We start from the raw sequence: 18,874 nt of genomic DNA on the forward strand, positions 1-18,874 counted from the left end.
AAATCAGCTCCACATTGCCCAGCATTTGGTGACTCTTCTCCTGTTTGATACAATACTCTTCTCTGAGACAGGCACTATTCTCATCCCTATTTCATAGATTAGGAAATACAAGCACAGAGCATTTGGTAATGTGGTGACCAGATTCTCTGTTTAGAAAGCAACGGGGCCACTCCTGAGCTGTTGGACTCCAGAGAATGGGTTTGCAAGCATCAGTGTAATCCTCTCAATATCACATTAGGAGAAAGTAGATCCCCCACTTTATCCTTGATAACAGGGCTAGCATTTGGGCAAAAAGGTCCTGCCCTGTTGCAGTGTGTGCGTGTGTGTGTGTGTGCGTGTGTGTGTGTGTGTGTGTGTGTGTGTGTATGCACGTGTGTGCAGGTGAGCTGTTCTTGTACATATGAACCCAACAGAGTGAGACACAACTGTCAGGTCAATCACTGTAATCCTCACAGAGAATAGAGTAGATTTTCCATGAAAACGGAAAGGAGACCCCTCCTGAGAGATGCTCTCATTAAGTAAAACATGAGCAGTTTGGTCCACAACATTTAATCAAGACTGAAATTCAGGAAAGCGATGTGGGGAAGTCTTAGGTCTCTAAGTTAGATAGACATCCTGTGCCAAGGCTTGTCCACCTGGTCAGAAGCAGTAGCTGCTTCACATGTAATATCAGGTGTCACAGCTGGGCAGGGCACCCTATTTCCCAGGGATTCGGGATCCACAACACACCATCCTAAGTGGCCATAAGGTTGTCCAAATTGCCCAGATGGACTCAGGGGTTCAAGTATTTACATTCGATGGATTTCCCATTTCTCTGTGGGAAGTCAACTTCTCTTCTGGCTTCTATTGTTCACCTTTCAGACAAATGCAAGTGAACTCTGCCTGAGACCTTCGAACAAGTCACTTAACCACTAAGAATCTTTAAAAAACGAAACCCAGAGTCCGGTTATCATTATATCACCTACCAACTCTACAGTTCGATAGATGCCTACCAGCGCCATCTTTCAGCAGGAAGGCAAAGGAAAAGTGTCCACTTCTTTGGGTGAATTTACATTTTTTACTGTGAAAATGGCCTGCTTTTACCTTTGTTTTTCCCCACATGCTGGACTGCTGTCAGATGAAATTCTTGCCAACTGGTCTCCATTGAAAACAATTTAGTCTTTCTGTGCTGTTTTTGTAACTAAACCTCAGATTACCCCAAAGCAAGACAGGCAGGCACAACATAGCCATCTGGGGCTGGGGTCCAAAAGTGCATTCTTTTAAATAACCTGAATTCTATAACAGCTTGCGAAGCAAACCACAGTCGACCCAACATAAAAACTGATTGTGCTGTTTCATTTTCTAAAGGACCCACTGGCTTTCTCCAAATGGGAGAGAAAGACATACAGCACTGGGGCCTCAGAGGATCTGAGGCGGATTCTGTGCTGACAGTAGAGACCCCCACATGGGGGCTCGAACTCAAGAACTGACATTCCTACATGCTACTGACATTTTTATGACTAGCATAAAAATAGTATAAATGTAATTAATGAGATCGCACTCTTAATGTTGGTTTTTTAATGTTTTTCATAGAATAGTTTACTCATGATGTTGGAGTTTTAGATTTTGCTTTTTCTTTTTTACATTGTTTTTACACTGAAATAAACATAGCTTTTCCTTTACTAAACATAACGCATTTTCTTATCATGATGATTTACTGAAATAGAACATAAAACGGATAACATGGGACAAGTCGTTGTGTATTTATTTTATACAGAATCCTACTTTCACAGAGAATGGCCTGAAACTCTCTCATTCCTTCCCCCTATTTCATATTCAAACTTCAGATCTTAAAGTGGAGAAGGCAACAAATGAACTCATTGAATTGGGCAAACAAGAGTCCCATGACTGCGGTCACTCCTGTGAATGTTCTTGAGAAAGTTCAGGACTTGGAATGAAAGCCAGTCAAAGTTCAAAAGACACAATTTAAAGCATGGCTGAGGAATGCCTGGGTGGCTCAGTCAGTTAAGCATCTGACATGGGCTCAGATCATGATCTCACAGTTCTTGAGTTCGAGCCCCACGTGGGGGTCTGTACTGTCAGCACAGAGTCTGCCTCGGATCCTCTGTCCTCTGTCTGCCCCTCCCCCACTGGCGCTCTCTCTCAAAAATAAATAAAAATCCTAAATGAGTAATAAACAAATAAACAAAAAAGAATGGCCTACTCACTCATCTCAATGCTTGACACACACAAAATGTTCATTAATGGGGTCGAAAATTCAATGTACGCATTCCAAGTGCCTCCATCATAATTAAGAAAAGAGTAGGCATTTAGTCTCCTGCCACATCTTCCACCCTGGTCTAAGTCACAACTTTTACCTGTTCTATCCAGATAACTCAAGATTAAAAAACAGGGAACCCGGGGCACCTGGGTGGCCCAGTAAGTTAAGGGTCCGACTTCAGCTCTGGTCATGATCTTGCTGGTTAGTGAGTTTGAGCCCCGTGTTGGGCTCTGTGCCGACGGCTCAGGGCCTGGAGCCTGCTTTGGATTCTGTGTCTCCCTTTTTCTCTGCTCCTCCCCTGCTCACGCTCTGTCTCTGTCTCTCTCTGTCTCAAAAATGAACATAAAATTAAAAAAAAAAAAACAGAAAAAACCCTGCCCTTGGCCCCATCCCTACCCAGCACACCTTCTGCACTTTTAATGCAGAAAACCTGCAGAGAAATGGTCTAAGACTCAAAGCTTCATAAATGTGGCCAGTCCTACAGGTAGAGAAACAGGTGAGGATAAACACATGTGCAACTGGAGAAATGTGAACACGAGCCCACCACCTTTACTCTTGCTTTGTCTTTCAAAACGGGAGGGGTTTGCTGTCTACAGAAATTCACCTGAGCACTGGATGTTGTACGTAAGTGATGAATCACTGGGTTCTACTCCTAAAATCAATACTACGCTGTATGTTAGCTAACTTGAATTTAAATAAATAAATTAAAAAAATTCACTTGAAAATACAAATCTCTTTGGAAGAGATTACACACTGCATTAGCCAAGCCAAATTTTGTTTAGCTCACCATTTTTGTTAGGGACACCTTCTAGAAGAACAGCTGTCACAGGGCTCTGTTCTATTAAACACACTATGTTGACTGGTATATTCTCGATCTTATATAGTTTGTGGATTTGTTCTGAAGTTTTATTTTGCTGGATCAACTTCAGAAGTGTGATCACTAATGTTTTCATATGGTTATAATATGCTACAACATTTTAGATTTGGGAAAAATAATCGTTTCAAATGCAGTGTCTTCACCTTTCCATAAGTACAATCATAACTATCAAATAACGAGCCCTGACTTTTGTTTTGGAAACATCTGGTCATGTGGCTCCTATGTGAAAAAATGGAAGAGAATCACTAATTTTCCCCCTGAGGCAACATCACTCTCCTAACTCTGCCTCCATGTGAACTTTGGTCTCCTGTCCATCCCATATGGTTGCTGGTCCCCACTCACCTTCTCAACACCCCTCCCTGGATAAACGTAATGGAAAAATTCCATCACAGGTTTGGATGGAGCTACAAGGAAGCTCATGATCGCCTGGTTGAAAGAAGAGCTCTCTCTAGAGAAAAATAAAACCCCAGATCTGTGCTACACCTAGGTATGGGATTTAAATGTACAATACCAGCATGGTGAGGGAATCACAAACCAGCACGTTATCCTAACATTGGCCCAGGACCATTGAAACCTCCAGATCCCACAGCAGAGGTAAGCCCCAAACAGTCCTTCAGAGGCTCCTTCCCAACTGAGGGTACATGAGGTTGCACCTTGCTCGTCAGGAGTTTTATTTAATTTAGAAGTAATGTGGGTGCACACCACAGTTTTACTGAAGACGGCAAAAATGAAGAATGATCTAAATCTACATGGTCAGTGAAATCATAAAAATCCAAGAAGAGAACACAGTCAGTAACCCCTCTGACAATGGCCATAGCTACTTCTTACTAGATATGCCTCCCGAGGCAAGGGAAACAAAAGCAAAAGTAAACTACTGAGACTGCATCAAAATAAAAAGCTTCTGCACAGTCAAGGAAACAAACAACAAAACTAAAAGGCAACCTACGGAATGGGAGAAGATACCTGCAAATGACATATCTGCTAAACGGTCAGTATCCAAAATATATAAAGAACTTACAAAACTCAACACCCAAAAAATGAATACTCTAATTACAAAATGAGCAGAAAACATGAAGAGACACTTTTCCAAAGACATACAGATGACCGAAATACACATTGAAAAGATGCTCAACGTCATTCATCATCGGGAAAATACAAATCAAAACTAAAACGTTATGTCATCTCACACCTGTCAGAATGCCTAAAATCAACAACACACAAGAGAAGCAACAGGCATTTGAGAGGGTGTAGAGAAAGGGGACCCCTCTTGCACTATTGGTGGGAATGCAAACATAGGCAACCACTCTGGAAAACAGTATGGAGTTTCTTCAAAAAGTTAAAATAGAACTACCCTATGATCTAGTAATTGCACTACTAAGTACCCAAAGAATACAAAAATACGGGGGCGCCTGGGTGGCGCAGTCGGTTAAGCATCCGACTTCAGCCAGGTCACGATCTCGCGGTCCGGGAGTTCGAGCCCCGCGTCGGGCTCTGGGCTGATGGCTCAGAGCCTGGAGCCTGTTTCCGATTCTGTGTCTCCCTCTCTCTCTGCCCCTCCCCCGTTCATGCTCTGTCTCTCTCTGTCCCAAAAATAAATAAACGTTGGGAAAAAAAAAAAAGAATACAAAAATACGAATTCAGAGGGATACATGTACTCTGATGTTTACAACACCATTTTCTACAATAGCCAAATTATGGAAATAGCCCACTTGCCCATCGACTGATGAATGGATAAAGAAGATGTGGCATATTTATACAATAGAATATTATTCAGCAATAAGAAAAGAATGGAATCTTGCCATTTGCAATGACATGGATGGAGCTACAGAGTATTATTCTAAGTGAAGTAAGTCAGTCAGAGAAGGGCAAATACCGTACGATTTCACTCATATGTGGAATTTAAAACAAAGGAGCAAAGGGGAAAAAAAGAGAAAGGCAAACCAAGAAACAGACTCTTAACCATAGAGAACAAACTGATGGTTACCAGAGGGGAGGTGGGTGGGGGGATGGGCGAAATAGGTGATGGGGATTAAGGAGGGCACTGGTTGTGAGAAGCACCTGGTACCGTATGGAAGTGTTGAGTCATTATTACACTGTAAACCAATATTACACTGCATGTTAACTAACTGGAATTTAAATAAAAACTTAAAAGCTTAAAAAAATAAAGTTAATGGAAAAATGGGGAAAAAATCTACATGGTCAGAAATCAGGGACTGACTATATCTACACATTCAAAGACTTCGCTGCCTATGGAAATCACATTTTAGAAGAACATTTCATAACATGGGAAAATGTAGAACTTGAATAAGGCAACTTATAAAAGAGTACTTGCCTTATGATTCAAAGTTTGTTTTAAAAAGGCATGTATATGCCTAGGAAAAATTCTGGGAGAATATAGATCCTGAAATAAATAGTATTTATTTCTGGAAGTTAGGATTACATTTTTAAAAGGTGATTCTCCTTATCCTTCGTTACATTTTTCCAAATAATCACCAAAAAATATGCATTATCCTAATGATGAACAAATCAATTCAATTTTTCTAAAAATAAAGGTAATTCTGACCAGAGACGCATTTGAAAGCTTTTGAGAAGACAAAAATGGCTTGGATTGTTTTACGAACAGCCACATCCGAAGCTGGATATATGCGCTGGGGTCTCTGTGGTTATGAAATTTGTGACAAATGCCCACGCAAAATGAGTGTTTGTTTGCCACTTTCCAGTTTTTTCTTCTAACTCATAATTTGGGGTTAATAGCAATGCACTGGAATTGTGCCTTATGAAAAAGCTATTGTTTTAGAGATGTAAATTTCCAAGCTTTCTAGGACTAAAATGCAATGTCTTGTTATCACCAAGTTAACGGGGGGAGGGTGGGAATCTACAACATGGCAGTGTATTTATATTTATATTTATTTATATTTATATTTATATTTATATTTATATTTATATTTAATTGCTTAGCTCAAACTGTCTAGAGCCTGACAAGCAACTTAACTTTTAATGACTTAGCTCTATGAGATCATAGTAACGGACTTTTTAAAATGTTTAAATGGATCATCTACAAAATGTAATTATTAATTACAGGTAATATAATTATTATTACCTATAATAAGTTATAATTATTTTGTTTGGGACAAGTCAAGTGAATAATAGAGATGGTACGTTATTAGCCTATTGGGACTACTATTATCTACGCCGTAGGTTGGCAAGCTCATTCACCACCTATTTGGGTAGAGCTGGTGAGCCAACAACGGTTTTTATATTTTTGAGTGGCTGGAAAAAGGCAGAAGAAAAGAATATTTCATGAAATGCGAAAGCTAATATGAAATCCAAATTTCAGTGTTCACACAGTTTTACTGGAAGAGAACCACACTCATTCTTTTAAATCTGTCCGTGACTGCTTTTGCACTACAACGGCTTCTTGAAAGAAATGCGACAAAGTCTCAAATATTTGTTAGTTGATCCTTTACAGAAACTGATGCTTTCAAGGTGGTTCTGAATATTATTTGTATTTCCCATCATCAGTCTCTAGATGGCAGAAAAGATCCTTAAACTGGGGGTTACTGGCATATAGACTTTTTATATTCCCAATTAACTCACCCCCTGAAAGTCACCCCTTCCAACAGCACAAAACATTTTTTCTATACCTGTTCAATAAACCCAAAATTAAATGCCTCAAAGAAACCAAAGGGTTCATTTAGCCTAGAACGAATGTCTGTACTGAAATTTAGCGTTTATTCACTACTGTCTAAAATAAATAAATATTACATAAATCTGCACCATTAAAGAGGCTGACAGTATAGCTGACAAGTGAAATTGTAATATATTTAAAGTGTACAATGTGATGATTTGACATATGTGGACACTGTGAAATGATTACCTCAATCAAGTTAATTAACACATCAATGACCTCACCTAGTCATTTAAAAAAAATTTTTTTTAAGATTGACTCTTTTAGCAAATTTCAAGCATACAATATACAATACAGTATTATTAGGTAGAGTGAGCCTGCTGTATGTTAGATCTTCACAATTTATTCACCTTATAATGTTCACCTTATAATCTTCAGAATTTATTAAACTTATTAATGAGTTTATACCCTTTTACCATCCTCCCCCCATTCCTTCCAACATGCCACCATTGGCAACCACTTTTCTACTCTGTTTCTATCAGTTGACCCTTTTGTTCACTTCCATTTATAAGTGGACAAATAGCATTTGTCTGTCTCTAACTTATTTCAATAGCAGAAAGTCTTCAAATTTCATCCATGTTATCATCAATGGCAGGATTTCATTCTTTTTTAAGACTGGATAATATTTCATCATGTGTATACACATACATACACGCAGATACACACACACACACACACACACACACACACACACTCCACACTTTCTTGATCCATTCATCTGTCGATGGGCACTTAGGTTGTTTCCATATTGTGGCTTCTTAGTTTTAATGTGTCTATAAAACATTCTTCTCTTTATAGACTGAATTACACTTGTTAAACCTCCACATTATGCCAATAGGTTTAGAATTAGTTACGCTGTGTGTGTATTGGGTACTAACTTGTTTTAACAGAATATAAGAGTTTTTAGGACTTGAATTTTCTCCTAGCGTTGGGTAGACATAGCTACAAACTAGACAGATTTTATACATGAATCAGTAAGAGCAAGGTGAATGGGTCTGCACACACACATCGCTGCTTCATATTTACTATCACATAAAAAACAGATGGGGATCCCTTGAAAGAAGGATGCAAATCTATACCATCAACATGATAGCATGACTCATGTTCTTTGAAATTCCAAGTTCCTCATTTCTCTGTTCACACACTGTTCACCCCCCTCACATTCCCTTCTGCCATTTCTGCCCCCGTTTACTTTTCCTGTAACTTCCAGGCATAAACTTTTCCACAGAGGTAGAGAAGTTAACATAGGACAATGGATACCCCAATGGCCAATCCCCTGGTTTAAGTAATTTTATTCGTGTCTCTTTCCTGCTTCTCTTTCCCTGCCTCTCCCTCCCTTTCTCTCTCCCTCTCTCATGTCTGTTGCTAAACCAGTAGAAAGTTGCAGACATCATGACACTTCACTCCTAAATAATTCACCACATATCTCCTAAAATAATGACATTTTCCTGTATGCCCACAATACAATCATACACTTAAGAATTAACAATAGTTCTAGGGGTGCCTGGGTGGCTCAATCAGCTAAGCATCTGACTCTTGATCTTGGCTCAGATCATGATCTCATGATTCATGTGATAGAGCCCCACGTGGGGCTCTGCTTGGGATTCTCTCTCTCCCTCTCTCTCTGCCGCTTCCCAAGTGCTTGCTCTCTATCTCTCAAAATAAATAAATTTAAAAACAGTTTAACAATAATTCTATACAATCAACTAATAACCAGTGAACATTGAAATGTCTCCATTTAACCTTAAAATGTCTTTTAGAGATCTGCGGTTGACCAGGATGTAATGTAGAGTCAGGCTTCACATCTGGTTGCTGGGTTTCCCAAATTCTCCTTTAAAACTACAGGAGTCCCTGCCCCCACTGCCTCGACACACACTTCTTTTTATGATGCTGAGTTTTTTTAGAGACCAGATCATTTGCTTTATAGAATCCACATTCTGGATTTCTCTGATTGTTTTCCTCTGGAGTCATTTAAACTACTTTTCTTTAAACATTTTTTTTAATGTTTATTTATTTTTGAGAGAGAGAGAGAGTGTGTGCATGCGTGTGCACGTGAGTGGTGGGGGTGGGGGGCACAGAAAGAGAGGGAAACACAGAATCTGTAGCAGGCTCCAAGCTCTGGGCTGTCACCACAGAGCCCGACGCGGGGCTCGAAACATGAACTGTGAGATCATGACCTGAGCTGAAGTCGGACACTCAACCGACTGAGCCACCCAGGCGCCCCTGCCCTTGTTATTATTTTTAATGCTCTATTTGGTGTGTGAGAGCATCTTCCAGCTGGATGCTTTAACATGTTGTTATTATTCTTTGATGCAAAATGTTCTTCCGGGATCTTTTTCCACAGCTGAGACCAAACAGCAGCCTCCCCTCTCTTCCATGTCTCAGCAGCACCTCCATTTGAAGAGACCTCCCACTTCCTTTTGGACTTTGCCATTCAATCACTTGAAAGTGCTACATTGCTTCCCCCGTCCCCACCGACCCTTTGCGGAACACATCAATGGGCATCAAGAGGAACCCTTGCAAATTCAAACAAGATCATAAAGGAGAGTCAGCTGTCCTTGAAATGTCTTAACGTTTTGTCTTACCTTGCATAGTAGTCATTGGGTGGAACTGCTTCTTGAAAGAACTGGAACTGGTATAAATAAAGTCCAATCAAGTGCCCCGCAGTGAAAATAGCCAGCAGCACACAGAGACAGCTGAACAGCAATGGATCAAACGTCCGGCACCAGGACCACCAGGTGCACAGACCCAAAAATACAAAGAAGTACACAGATGAGGTCAAAGACGGCAACATCATACCTAAGGAAGAAGAGATGTGATCATGAAAAATCGCATGGAACTGGGAAATCATTCACCACCCGAGACATGTTCCTATTGGAGATGATAGACATTTCCTTCATATGCTTTCCGGTGTGGATCCAGTGATTAGAATGGGAATCCCATTTCATTTATAAAGTCAGAGCTAATACTATTTTTGTGGTGCAAAAGATCACACATAAAGTGGTATTTGTTAATATAGGGAAACACAGGATGATGCCAGAAATTCTTCCCGTGCTGTTTGGCAGAGCAAGTATCTACTTTTCATACAGTGAAGTTAGCACAGTTACTTGCCTGTTTCCATCTTTCTACTTCTCCCCCCAATTTTTTCCGGGATACTTGTGTGCCCATTCCAACTTACCCTGATACCATTTTTAAAAATGTTTACTTATTTATTTTTGTGAGAGAGAGAGAGAGAGATTGAGAGAGTGCAGAAGGGGCAGAAGGAGTGACAGACAATCCCAAGCAGGCCCCGCACTCCCAGGGCAGAGCTTGACATGGGGCTTGATCTCATGAACCCTGAGATCATCACCTGAGCCAAAACCAAGAGTTGGAGGCTTAACCGACTGAGCCACCAGGAGCCCCGCCCTGATATCACTTTTTATAATAACTTACTTTTTGGGGGGTAAGTTGGATTCATAAAATTATTCCGTCTATGGCAAAGTCTCACTAAAACTTTGCCCTACCCAATGAAATCTGATTCATACTATTATCAAAAGGGGACGTGGAAAATGAGGGAATTTTTTTTTATAGGCATTTAAAAACTTTTGTAGGGGGCGTGTTGAAATGACTCTTCATTAAAATATTGGGATATTTCTTGAGAAATTCAATTCTCTTTTCCACTTTTTAATTTTGCTATTTAAAAAACTGTCACATTGTTTCATCTTGTGCAATTTCAAGGAAGCGGTACGGACCCAACATCCCAGTGGCTCTGGAGCAGCCGCCAGCAGCAAGATGGAAGGAGGGAGAAAATGGAGATAACATTATTATGGAACAAGCAGTCAGCGGCCAAGATTTAAAGGAAGTGAGTGTCTGTGCTGCAAGATTACAATCTAACTGAGGAAGAAAAATAGTATATCCTGGAGAGTTAAATTAAGACTCCTAATGACCCAGTGTAAACAGACGTGCTTTCAGAATGCACACATGTGGTTCTCTGGAGAGTATACTGACATTGTTCATTGTAGCTGATCGCCATTCACGGGCTCTGGGGGAGGAGAACGGTGGTCTTTCTGATCTACGTATAAAACATAACATCACCTAGATATGGAAAAAGATTGCTTTACGGAGGTTAATAGAAACGAACCAAGGGGCACCTGGGTGGCTCATTCGGTTAAGCGTCTGACTTCAGCTCGGGTCATGATCTCGCGGTCCATGAGTTCGAGTCCCGCATCGGGCTCTGTGCTGAAAGCTCAGAGCCTGGAGCCTGCTTCAGATTCTGTGTCTCCCTCTCTCTCTCTCTCTCTCTCTCTGCCCCTCCCCACTCCTGCACTCTCTCACTCTCCAAAACAAATAAACAGTAAAAAAAAAAATAAAAAAATAAAAAAAAAGAAACCGACTAAAAACACAAACATGAGAACTGAACAGGAAAAATTATTTGTGTGTGTGGTGTGTACACGTGGCCAGTTTTACAAGTTATGGCTATGAGTTTGGTGTTCTGGAATGAGGCTGTTTCCTTCGGCATTTTCTCCTCAGCCTTGTCTTTCATGACTCGCCAAAGTGCTACCTGTATTCCAACCCATACCGGAAACTCTCACCTGATGAACCGAGTAAAATGGTCACCACAACTTTTCCAGCAGTGGTTATCATGTTGCCGATAAACTCCTTAAGCTTGGAGGCCACCGAGGCGAGTCTGCGGAACATTTTTAACTTTGTGCTCTCTTCCACCTCGCCTTCCACACCGTCCCCTTCATCTAAATCCTCTTCGTAGATCAGTGCCTCTTCCGGATCTATTTTTTCTCCTCCAGCCTAAATAAAGGGGAAACAGAAAACACTGCAGTCCAGAACTCTGCCTACCACCCCGCAGATTACATGGTTTGTAATTTACGGGTCAGTCAGTGAGGTGAGCTTCACAAACCAGGGGAAAAATGCAGACAACCACCGAAGTCCCCCCAGGTCTCTGCCAGCCCCTGTGTAAGCCCAAGTCACTTGGATCTTTCCTGAAGAAGTAAACAGGAAACATCACCAATCATAGAACCCATAACAACATGCTACTGAGCCACATGAACTCACTTTTTATAGTCAGAGGAAGAAACTGCCTGAGACGTCTATTAAAACCTTAGCTTTCATCAATCTTGGTTTGGTTCCTCACATTTAAAGTGTTTGCCACCAGGGGGATAGGTAGTTTGATTAAAGCATCCATGGCTTTACCCAAAACGGTGGACCAACTCTGTGCTTGTACAATTCCTTTTGTTTCTGAAGTAAATTTTGTCCACTATGTTAGTGTCTCCTGGTCAGAGGAGGGTGAGTGCTCTTAGGTCACCTGACTAGATATACAGTCACTTCCTAATTTATCCTTTGACAGAATGATATACTGGTTCGATCCTGGGTGATTCGGCACCTCAGTAACATCCTCAGAGATGTCGGGAAGAAATACAGGGGTAGAACATACAATGTTTTATATATTATTTTAAACTGGGTATACTGATGTGTTTTTGTCTGTTTTGTTTTTAGAGAATATGTAGAAGTATTTTTTTTTTTTTTTTTTTGGCTAATTATAGTCTTTCCCTAGAAGTCTTAGGATTTTTTTTTTTAAGTTGTTAGAAATATAAACCATCACCTAAGACTAAAGGTTGTTTTAGGTGCTCAGACTCTCTTTGCATTTGCCCCTAGGCTGGCAGATTTCTTTTTTTTAATTAATTAAAAAAATATTTTTTAACGTTTTTATTTACTTTTGAGACAGAGAGAGGCAGAGCATGAGCAGGGGAGGGGCAGAGAGAGAGGGAGACACAGAATCCGAAGCAGGCTCCAGGCTCCGCACTGTCAGCACAGAGCCCGACGCGGGGCTCGAACCCACGGACTGTGAGATCATGCATGACCTGAGCCGAAGCCAGGACGCTCAACCGACTGAGCCACCCAGGCACCCCTTTTTTAATTAATTTTAAAAAATATGTTTATTTGTTTTTAAGCCAGACAGGGCGTGAGTGGGGGAGGGACACAGAGAGGAGACACAGAATCTGAAACAAGCTCCGGGCTCTGAGCTGTCAGCACAGAGCCTGACATGGGGCTCAAACTCTGAACAGTGAAATCATGACCTGAGCGGAAGTCAGACGCTTAACCAACCGAGCCACGCAGGCACCCCTAGGCTGGCAGACTTCTTTTAGCCCAATTGAAAAGACCACACTGGCTGCGGAGCCAGAAGGGTTTTTTAGGCCCAGTCCAGACATCCATTTAAGGCCTAAAGAGTACATCCCAGCCTCTCTATTTTCCCACTTAAAGATTTCTTTCTCAGCCCAGCCTCTCCATTTTCCTATTTTAAAGGTTGTTTTTTTTTTTTTTTTTTTTTTTCCTTGATACATTTAGCTCAGATATTCACATGATATTCACTGCTGGTAACCGAACCTCTAACTATGCCCTTGGGCTTGAAAGGAAGCCTGCAGAGAATGGTATTAAAGCTCAAGTTAGTGCCCAGTGGCCTTGAGAACTCAGAGATCTTCCTTTGCCTAGGAAGATACAGGCTGCTTGTGACAAGCTATCTATCGATAAAGCCAAGGGTGTAGGATGTACCCTTACCCTCTACAATGCACCCTCCCACACACAGATTTAATCTAGGGCCTATTCAAGTCTAAATACCCAAACTGGGTTCTATTCTCTTCTATCATGACACATTTGTATTTTTCCCTGAAAGAAAAGAAATGCCTCATGCTTCTTCATGAAGACTTCTCTCGCTGTTCAGGGCCTAGTAGGTGCTAATATCTCATAGGAGATACAGTGATAAACATGTAAACAAGTAGAAAATTAACAAGCTGAATCTCTCGCAGTAACAAATGCCAGTCAGGGAATGAAAATAGGGGGATATGACTGTGAATGGCAGGGTGACTGTTTTAGATTCCGAGGTCAGGGAGAGCCTCTCTGAGGAGGGGACATTTAAGCCCAGATGTCACAGTCATCAGCCATATGAACATCCTCTTCAAGAACATCCCAGATGGAGGGAAGGGCAGGTCAAAGATTCCATGGTATGTTCAGAAAGAAGGCATGTGTTCCCTGACACATTGCCTCTTCTACTAATTCACCCTCCTCCTTGTCAGTTGTCAGTCAGCTGATGAGCCCACTTCCTACTTCACTGAGAGAAGGGGGGAGAGCACCCCACCAGCATGACAGGGAGCCAAAGACATGCTGAGGACAAAGTACAAGCTAACAATTGCCCCCCCCCCCCCAAAGTGACATTCCTCAGACACTCCTGGCTGTCCAAGAACAAAGGAAGGGGAAAAAGGGGGAAACAAATGGTTAACTGACAGAAATCAGTTTGCAAATGTCTTAGTAAGTGACGAAAAAAGGCAATGTTATAATAACAGCCAGACTTCCAGAAATCCACAGACTCAGTTACCTGGAGCCCTAACATCACCTTCCCCTCCTTAGTGATGTGCAGAACAAAGGCAGGAAGAAAATGTAAATAACGTTAAATTTCTTTATAACCTGCAGCCCCTTGACAAATACTTGAGGCAAATACAGAGTATAACATTCCTCCAGGAACCCCCTACTGTCTAAATGTTAACACTTTGCTAGAGGGAAAATCAACCAGCTCAACAATAGCAAGGACTCAGTATCTTATGAGTCCTCCTGAGCATATCAAAGTCCTTTTGGAAACCTCCTTTTTTCCTTACCTGGCCCCCCAATTCTGTAGTATATAATCAGTCACTCTTCACAACCCCAGTGCAGCTCTTTCTACCCACAGGTCCTGTCCCACTGCTTCAATAAAATCACCTTTTTGCGCCAAAGGTGTCTCAAGAACTCTTTCATGGCTGTCGGCTCTGGACCCCCACCACCACTCCAAAACCACATCAAGCACATCAGCCTATAGACCTAGAGCTAACCTGTGCAGTGGGCACTCGGATTCCCTGTCCTGTGACTGTGGATGAGTCGTATGCCTTGGGAGACCAGGGAGAAGGGCAGTCCTCCTCTTTCCCCTGCGTCACCTCCTGCTCCCTTCCGCCCGTATCTCCCCATCAACAAACAAATACGCCTCACCAATTCCAACCCACGTGGCCTCCAAACCACATTTGCCTCTCAAAGTGACTCTCCCAAGAGTTGGGCTAAAAACATGGCACCACTTCCCCTATGCCTAACTTCTCTTGAATTCACTCTAAAGGGAGTTTGATCACCAACCACTCCACCTAGTGGGGGCTCTCATGTGGTCTGTTTCACATGGTGATGCCAAGGCAGACTGCAGCTAGGAGGCTATTGCTGTGGTCAAGGAGACAGGAACTCACAGAGCTGAAGGGAGGTTCATGTCTTTGCAGTTTGTCTTAAAGGTCAAGTCAGCAGGACTCGCTGGTAAATTTGATGTGGAGGGTGGAGGGACAGAGAAGAAGCAAACAAAGTTCCTGTATTTCTGTCATTATTGAGGAGACAGGGATAACCAGGGGTGGAGAGGTTTGGGGGAAATTCAGTTCTGAGATGCCCTTCAAGTATTCTTTTTTTTTTTTTTTCAACGTTTATTTATTTTTGGGACAGAGAGAGACAGAGTGTGAACGGGGGAGGGGCAGAGAGAGAGGGAGACACAGAATCGGAAACAGGCTCCAGGCTCTGAGCCATCAGCCCAGAGCCTGACGCGGGGCTCGAACTCACGGACCGTGAGATCGTGACCTGGCTGAAGTCGGACGCTTAACCGACTGCGCCACCCAGGTGCCCCCCTTCAAGTATTCTTGTTGGAGGTGTTATATGGGCAGCCAGGATAAGAATCTGGAATGCTGGAGGGAGGTGGAAAACTGGAGAGGTCTATTTGAAGTTCAGGGACATAGAGATGGTTTTAAAGTCAGGGGTCTGGTGAGATTACCTAGAGAGAATACAGAGGTTGACTACCCCTCAGATGCTATCACAAGTAGAACCAGTCTGTCTCTCCAGGCTTATCCTCATTTCTGTCTAGAAGCACCCTGGGAAAGCAGGCATATGGAGAATCCAGAATCCACACTCTTGGCCTTGGAATACACATGGAATGTGATCCTCTCTCCATCTCCTAAGCCTTTCTACCTACTCCAGCTCCCCCAAGCAGAGTTTCTATGGGGATCTGCCCAGTGAGACTGCTGATATGGGGCCCACGCTGCTGTCTATATACAAACCATGCACTCATGGGGCACGTGTTGCTTAATATCCCCCTCACAACAAGGCGACCCATAAAAATCCTCCTTGAGGAAGAAAGTTTGGCCAAAACCTTCAGTCACCGTACTTGAAAAAGGAGACGTGGAGAGAGAACACAGCCAGTGCTGCCTGGGTCCCAGTCAGAAACACACTCCTAACTTTCATAATAAATGACTTGTTATTCAATTGCAGAACTGCTACGGATATAGATTAAATCAAGTAAGATTCTCTGGTCAAGACTTTGTGAGGTTAGACAAATGCATTTCCTTGACCTCTCTCGGGTGGGACCGGGGCCCCTGTGACTTTTATAAACATACCACTGTACTGGAGGGTTTTCAGCATTTTTGTACCGGAATCCCTGGGGACCTCAGTTGGAAACGCTTTCTAAACCTGCCAAGCTGAAAGAGGGCCGAAAGAGAGCCAGGTTGGCCTCCGTGAGCCCTCACTGTCCAGGCTGGGGCCAGAACAGCCATTAGTCATGGCAGGTCTGCTTATTAATGGGCAGGCTTTCTCCCTCCTAAATGATTCGTCTGCTGAAGTATAAACACCGATCCTCTGGAACAGCATCCACTCGCTTAACCGTATTTACTAATAAGCACCCTTGCTTGGGGGAGCCATAATTTGTCCCGGCGTTAAGGAGTAGCTGTAAATGAAGACTTAATCCCCCTGGTTCCAGAGCTGTCTTAGAAATTAAAGACAAAGAGAACCCTTTACAGTTCAGAAAGGCATATAAAATATTCCATATTATTACCGCCCGTGTCAACATCTAAAACTTATTTGAAGACATGTAAATCCTTTAACTTGCCTTTGCTGAAAGTTCCTGACTTCGAATGTTCCAGCACATATGACGATAGGCCCTCTCATTTCACGAGAGGAAGCTCTCGCTGCTCTGGGACCAAATGCATGCAAGGTCATGCTTTTACCAAGCAGCCACCCCCTTCTCAACCCGCAGCTGCTTCCCACCAGGGCCACATCCACACTTAGCACAGCGTCAGCAGCCATTTCCACTCAAATGGGACAGGGAAGTGCCTCAGGGTGGAGCACAAACATCCATTTTTCTTTAGCTCTGAGCACTCCATGATTCATCCTGGGTTGGGGTAAGTCCTGGAGATCACCTGGGAACCCTTAAAGGGACGGGTATCAAGCCTCACCTCAAACTTCCTAAATCAGAAATTCTGGGAGTGAAATCTCAGGAATCTGTACAATCAAAGAGCTGCCGTACGTGGTTTTGAAGCAGCCGATCTAGAATCCATGCACAGGCTACATCTGCAACCCCCAATCAATTGATTCCACGCTCGGCAGACTAGATCACACTGCAGATATTTTGTTGGACTCAGACACTGGGCAGACTCCTTTAATTGGAAAATACGTGGAAGTAATTTATCTGTGCGACCTCCTTCCGGTTTCAGGCAACCTTTGCGCGTTAGCCCAGAACTTCTCGTTAGATGAATCCGCTTTCTTCTTTGTGGCTACAAGCAGGCTATTAAAAACATTTCAATGGGGGTGTATCAAAGTCACAAACAATGAGCCAAGGATCTGGGAGGCAAAGGGAACATTTTTCTAAAGTGTCACGAGTTGTTTATTGTTTATTATTGAAAGTTAACAATTTATCTTTACAGAATGGGCTCATCTCAACAGAAGAGCCCAAGAAAGGAAGAAGCAAGTGTGGTGCCTCATTGCAGAAGACAGACAGATGCTGTAGGCACAGCGCTGCCTGTGAAGTGAGCAGAGAATCTTGTCTCTATGATGTCATGTATGTTACTCAAGCCTACTGTGAGAACATCGTGCAGATGAAGCAAATATTTCATTCCGTTGCTACCCTTGTTCTAGAAAGGCGATTTTTCCAAACTTGTGAGAGCAGTGGAGCCTGGGGCCACCATGCCCATTTCTCGGCCTCCCAGACACTTCGATTCCATAGGTCTGGGATGGGCCTTGCATCGGAACCTTCATAAACTTCCCAGGTCAAGTCCCCAAGTTAGAAATTGCAACAGTCTTTGAGAATCACCTGAACGTCATTAGAAAGGGAAATGAACAAAAATGGAGAGGAGCCAAATGGGACTGACCATTATTTTAAAGGTTTGTATCTTTTAAAGGACCTGCCAAGTCCTCTTTAAGGTTTATTTAAAAAAAAATCACTTAATGGAACACTGTAAAACTAAGTCAGTATTAAAATACACACACACACACACACACACACACACACACACACACAAACACACCCTGATATCATCTACTCAGTTTGTCTTTGATTGTAGAGATTATTCCTGACCCTGAACCACCCATTTTCTCTTATAAGAAGCAGCTGAGTTTAGCTCTTCTAACGGACACACCCGGTGCTCCCTCTAGAAATAAAGAATTCAGGGAGTGATAACAAAGCAGCATTTTGAGGGCACACAACCCGTCCGGTTCCCGAATCTTTCAGAATTCCTTCTGTAGAATTCCTTCTGATGGACTAAGATGCAAATAAAATGCATGCTTTTGTTATTAAAACCTTACAAGGCTGAACAGTGCTATAGCTGCCCTGGGATCCACAGTATTCCTTCTCCATCCTCCCTTCCTGTTCCTCCCTCCTCTCAGAACTTTTCCTGACCCTGAGCTCTGCTCTGAGCACTGTGCAAGATCTAGAGAGGTTTGCACTCACTCAGAGGAAATAAACCAGGTGTATATGACTGTTTCTAAAATGTGACTATAAGATCCTAAGAACATTGAGAGGGAAAGGGGGGTTGCAACTGACCACAGGGATTTGGAATGCCCAATACCAGTTATACCGAAAGCAAACATGACAGAAAAAAAAGAGCAAATGTCTTGGAAAGCAAAGAAAAAAAAAACCTAAAGAACAGTCCCTCTTAGATATTAGTTTCTGCCCATCCTGGCACATAGCAGATACTGAATAAAAAAGCATGCCCATGGATAAATACACATCCTTTTGTGCAGTCAC

General features: G+C 42.4%; 1 protein-coding gene across 18 annotated transcripts in view; it reads right to left on the reverse strand.

The window, feature by feature from the left end:
- PIEZO2 (piezo type mechanosensitive ion channel component 2) overlaps positions 1–18,874 on the reverse strand; it is a 472,860-nt gene that overhangs the window by 183,449 nt on the left and 270,537 nt on the right. For all 18 annotated transcript variants that reach the window (XM_045458723.1, XM_045458719.1, XM_045458722.1 and 15 more), the window contains exons 6-7: positions 11,397–11,607; positions 9,411–9,624 (exon numbers count right to left, since the gene is read on the reverse strand). In XM_045458723.1, coding sequence (XP_045314679.1) covers positions 9,411–9,624; positions 11,397–11,607 — 425 coding nt within the window. The remainder of the gene's footprint in view (positions 1–9,410; positions 9,625–11,396; positions 11,608–18,874) is intronic.

The sequence above is a fragment of the Leopardus geoffroyi genome, chromosome D3 (assembly GCF_018350155.1).
Source record: "Leopardus geoffroyi isolate Oge1 chromosome D3, O.geoffroyi_Oge1_pat1.0, whole genome shotgun sequence".
NCBI lineage: Eukaryota > Metazoa > Chordata > Mammalia > Carnivora > Felidae > Leopardus > Leopardus geoffroyi.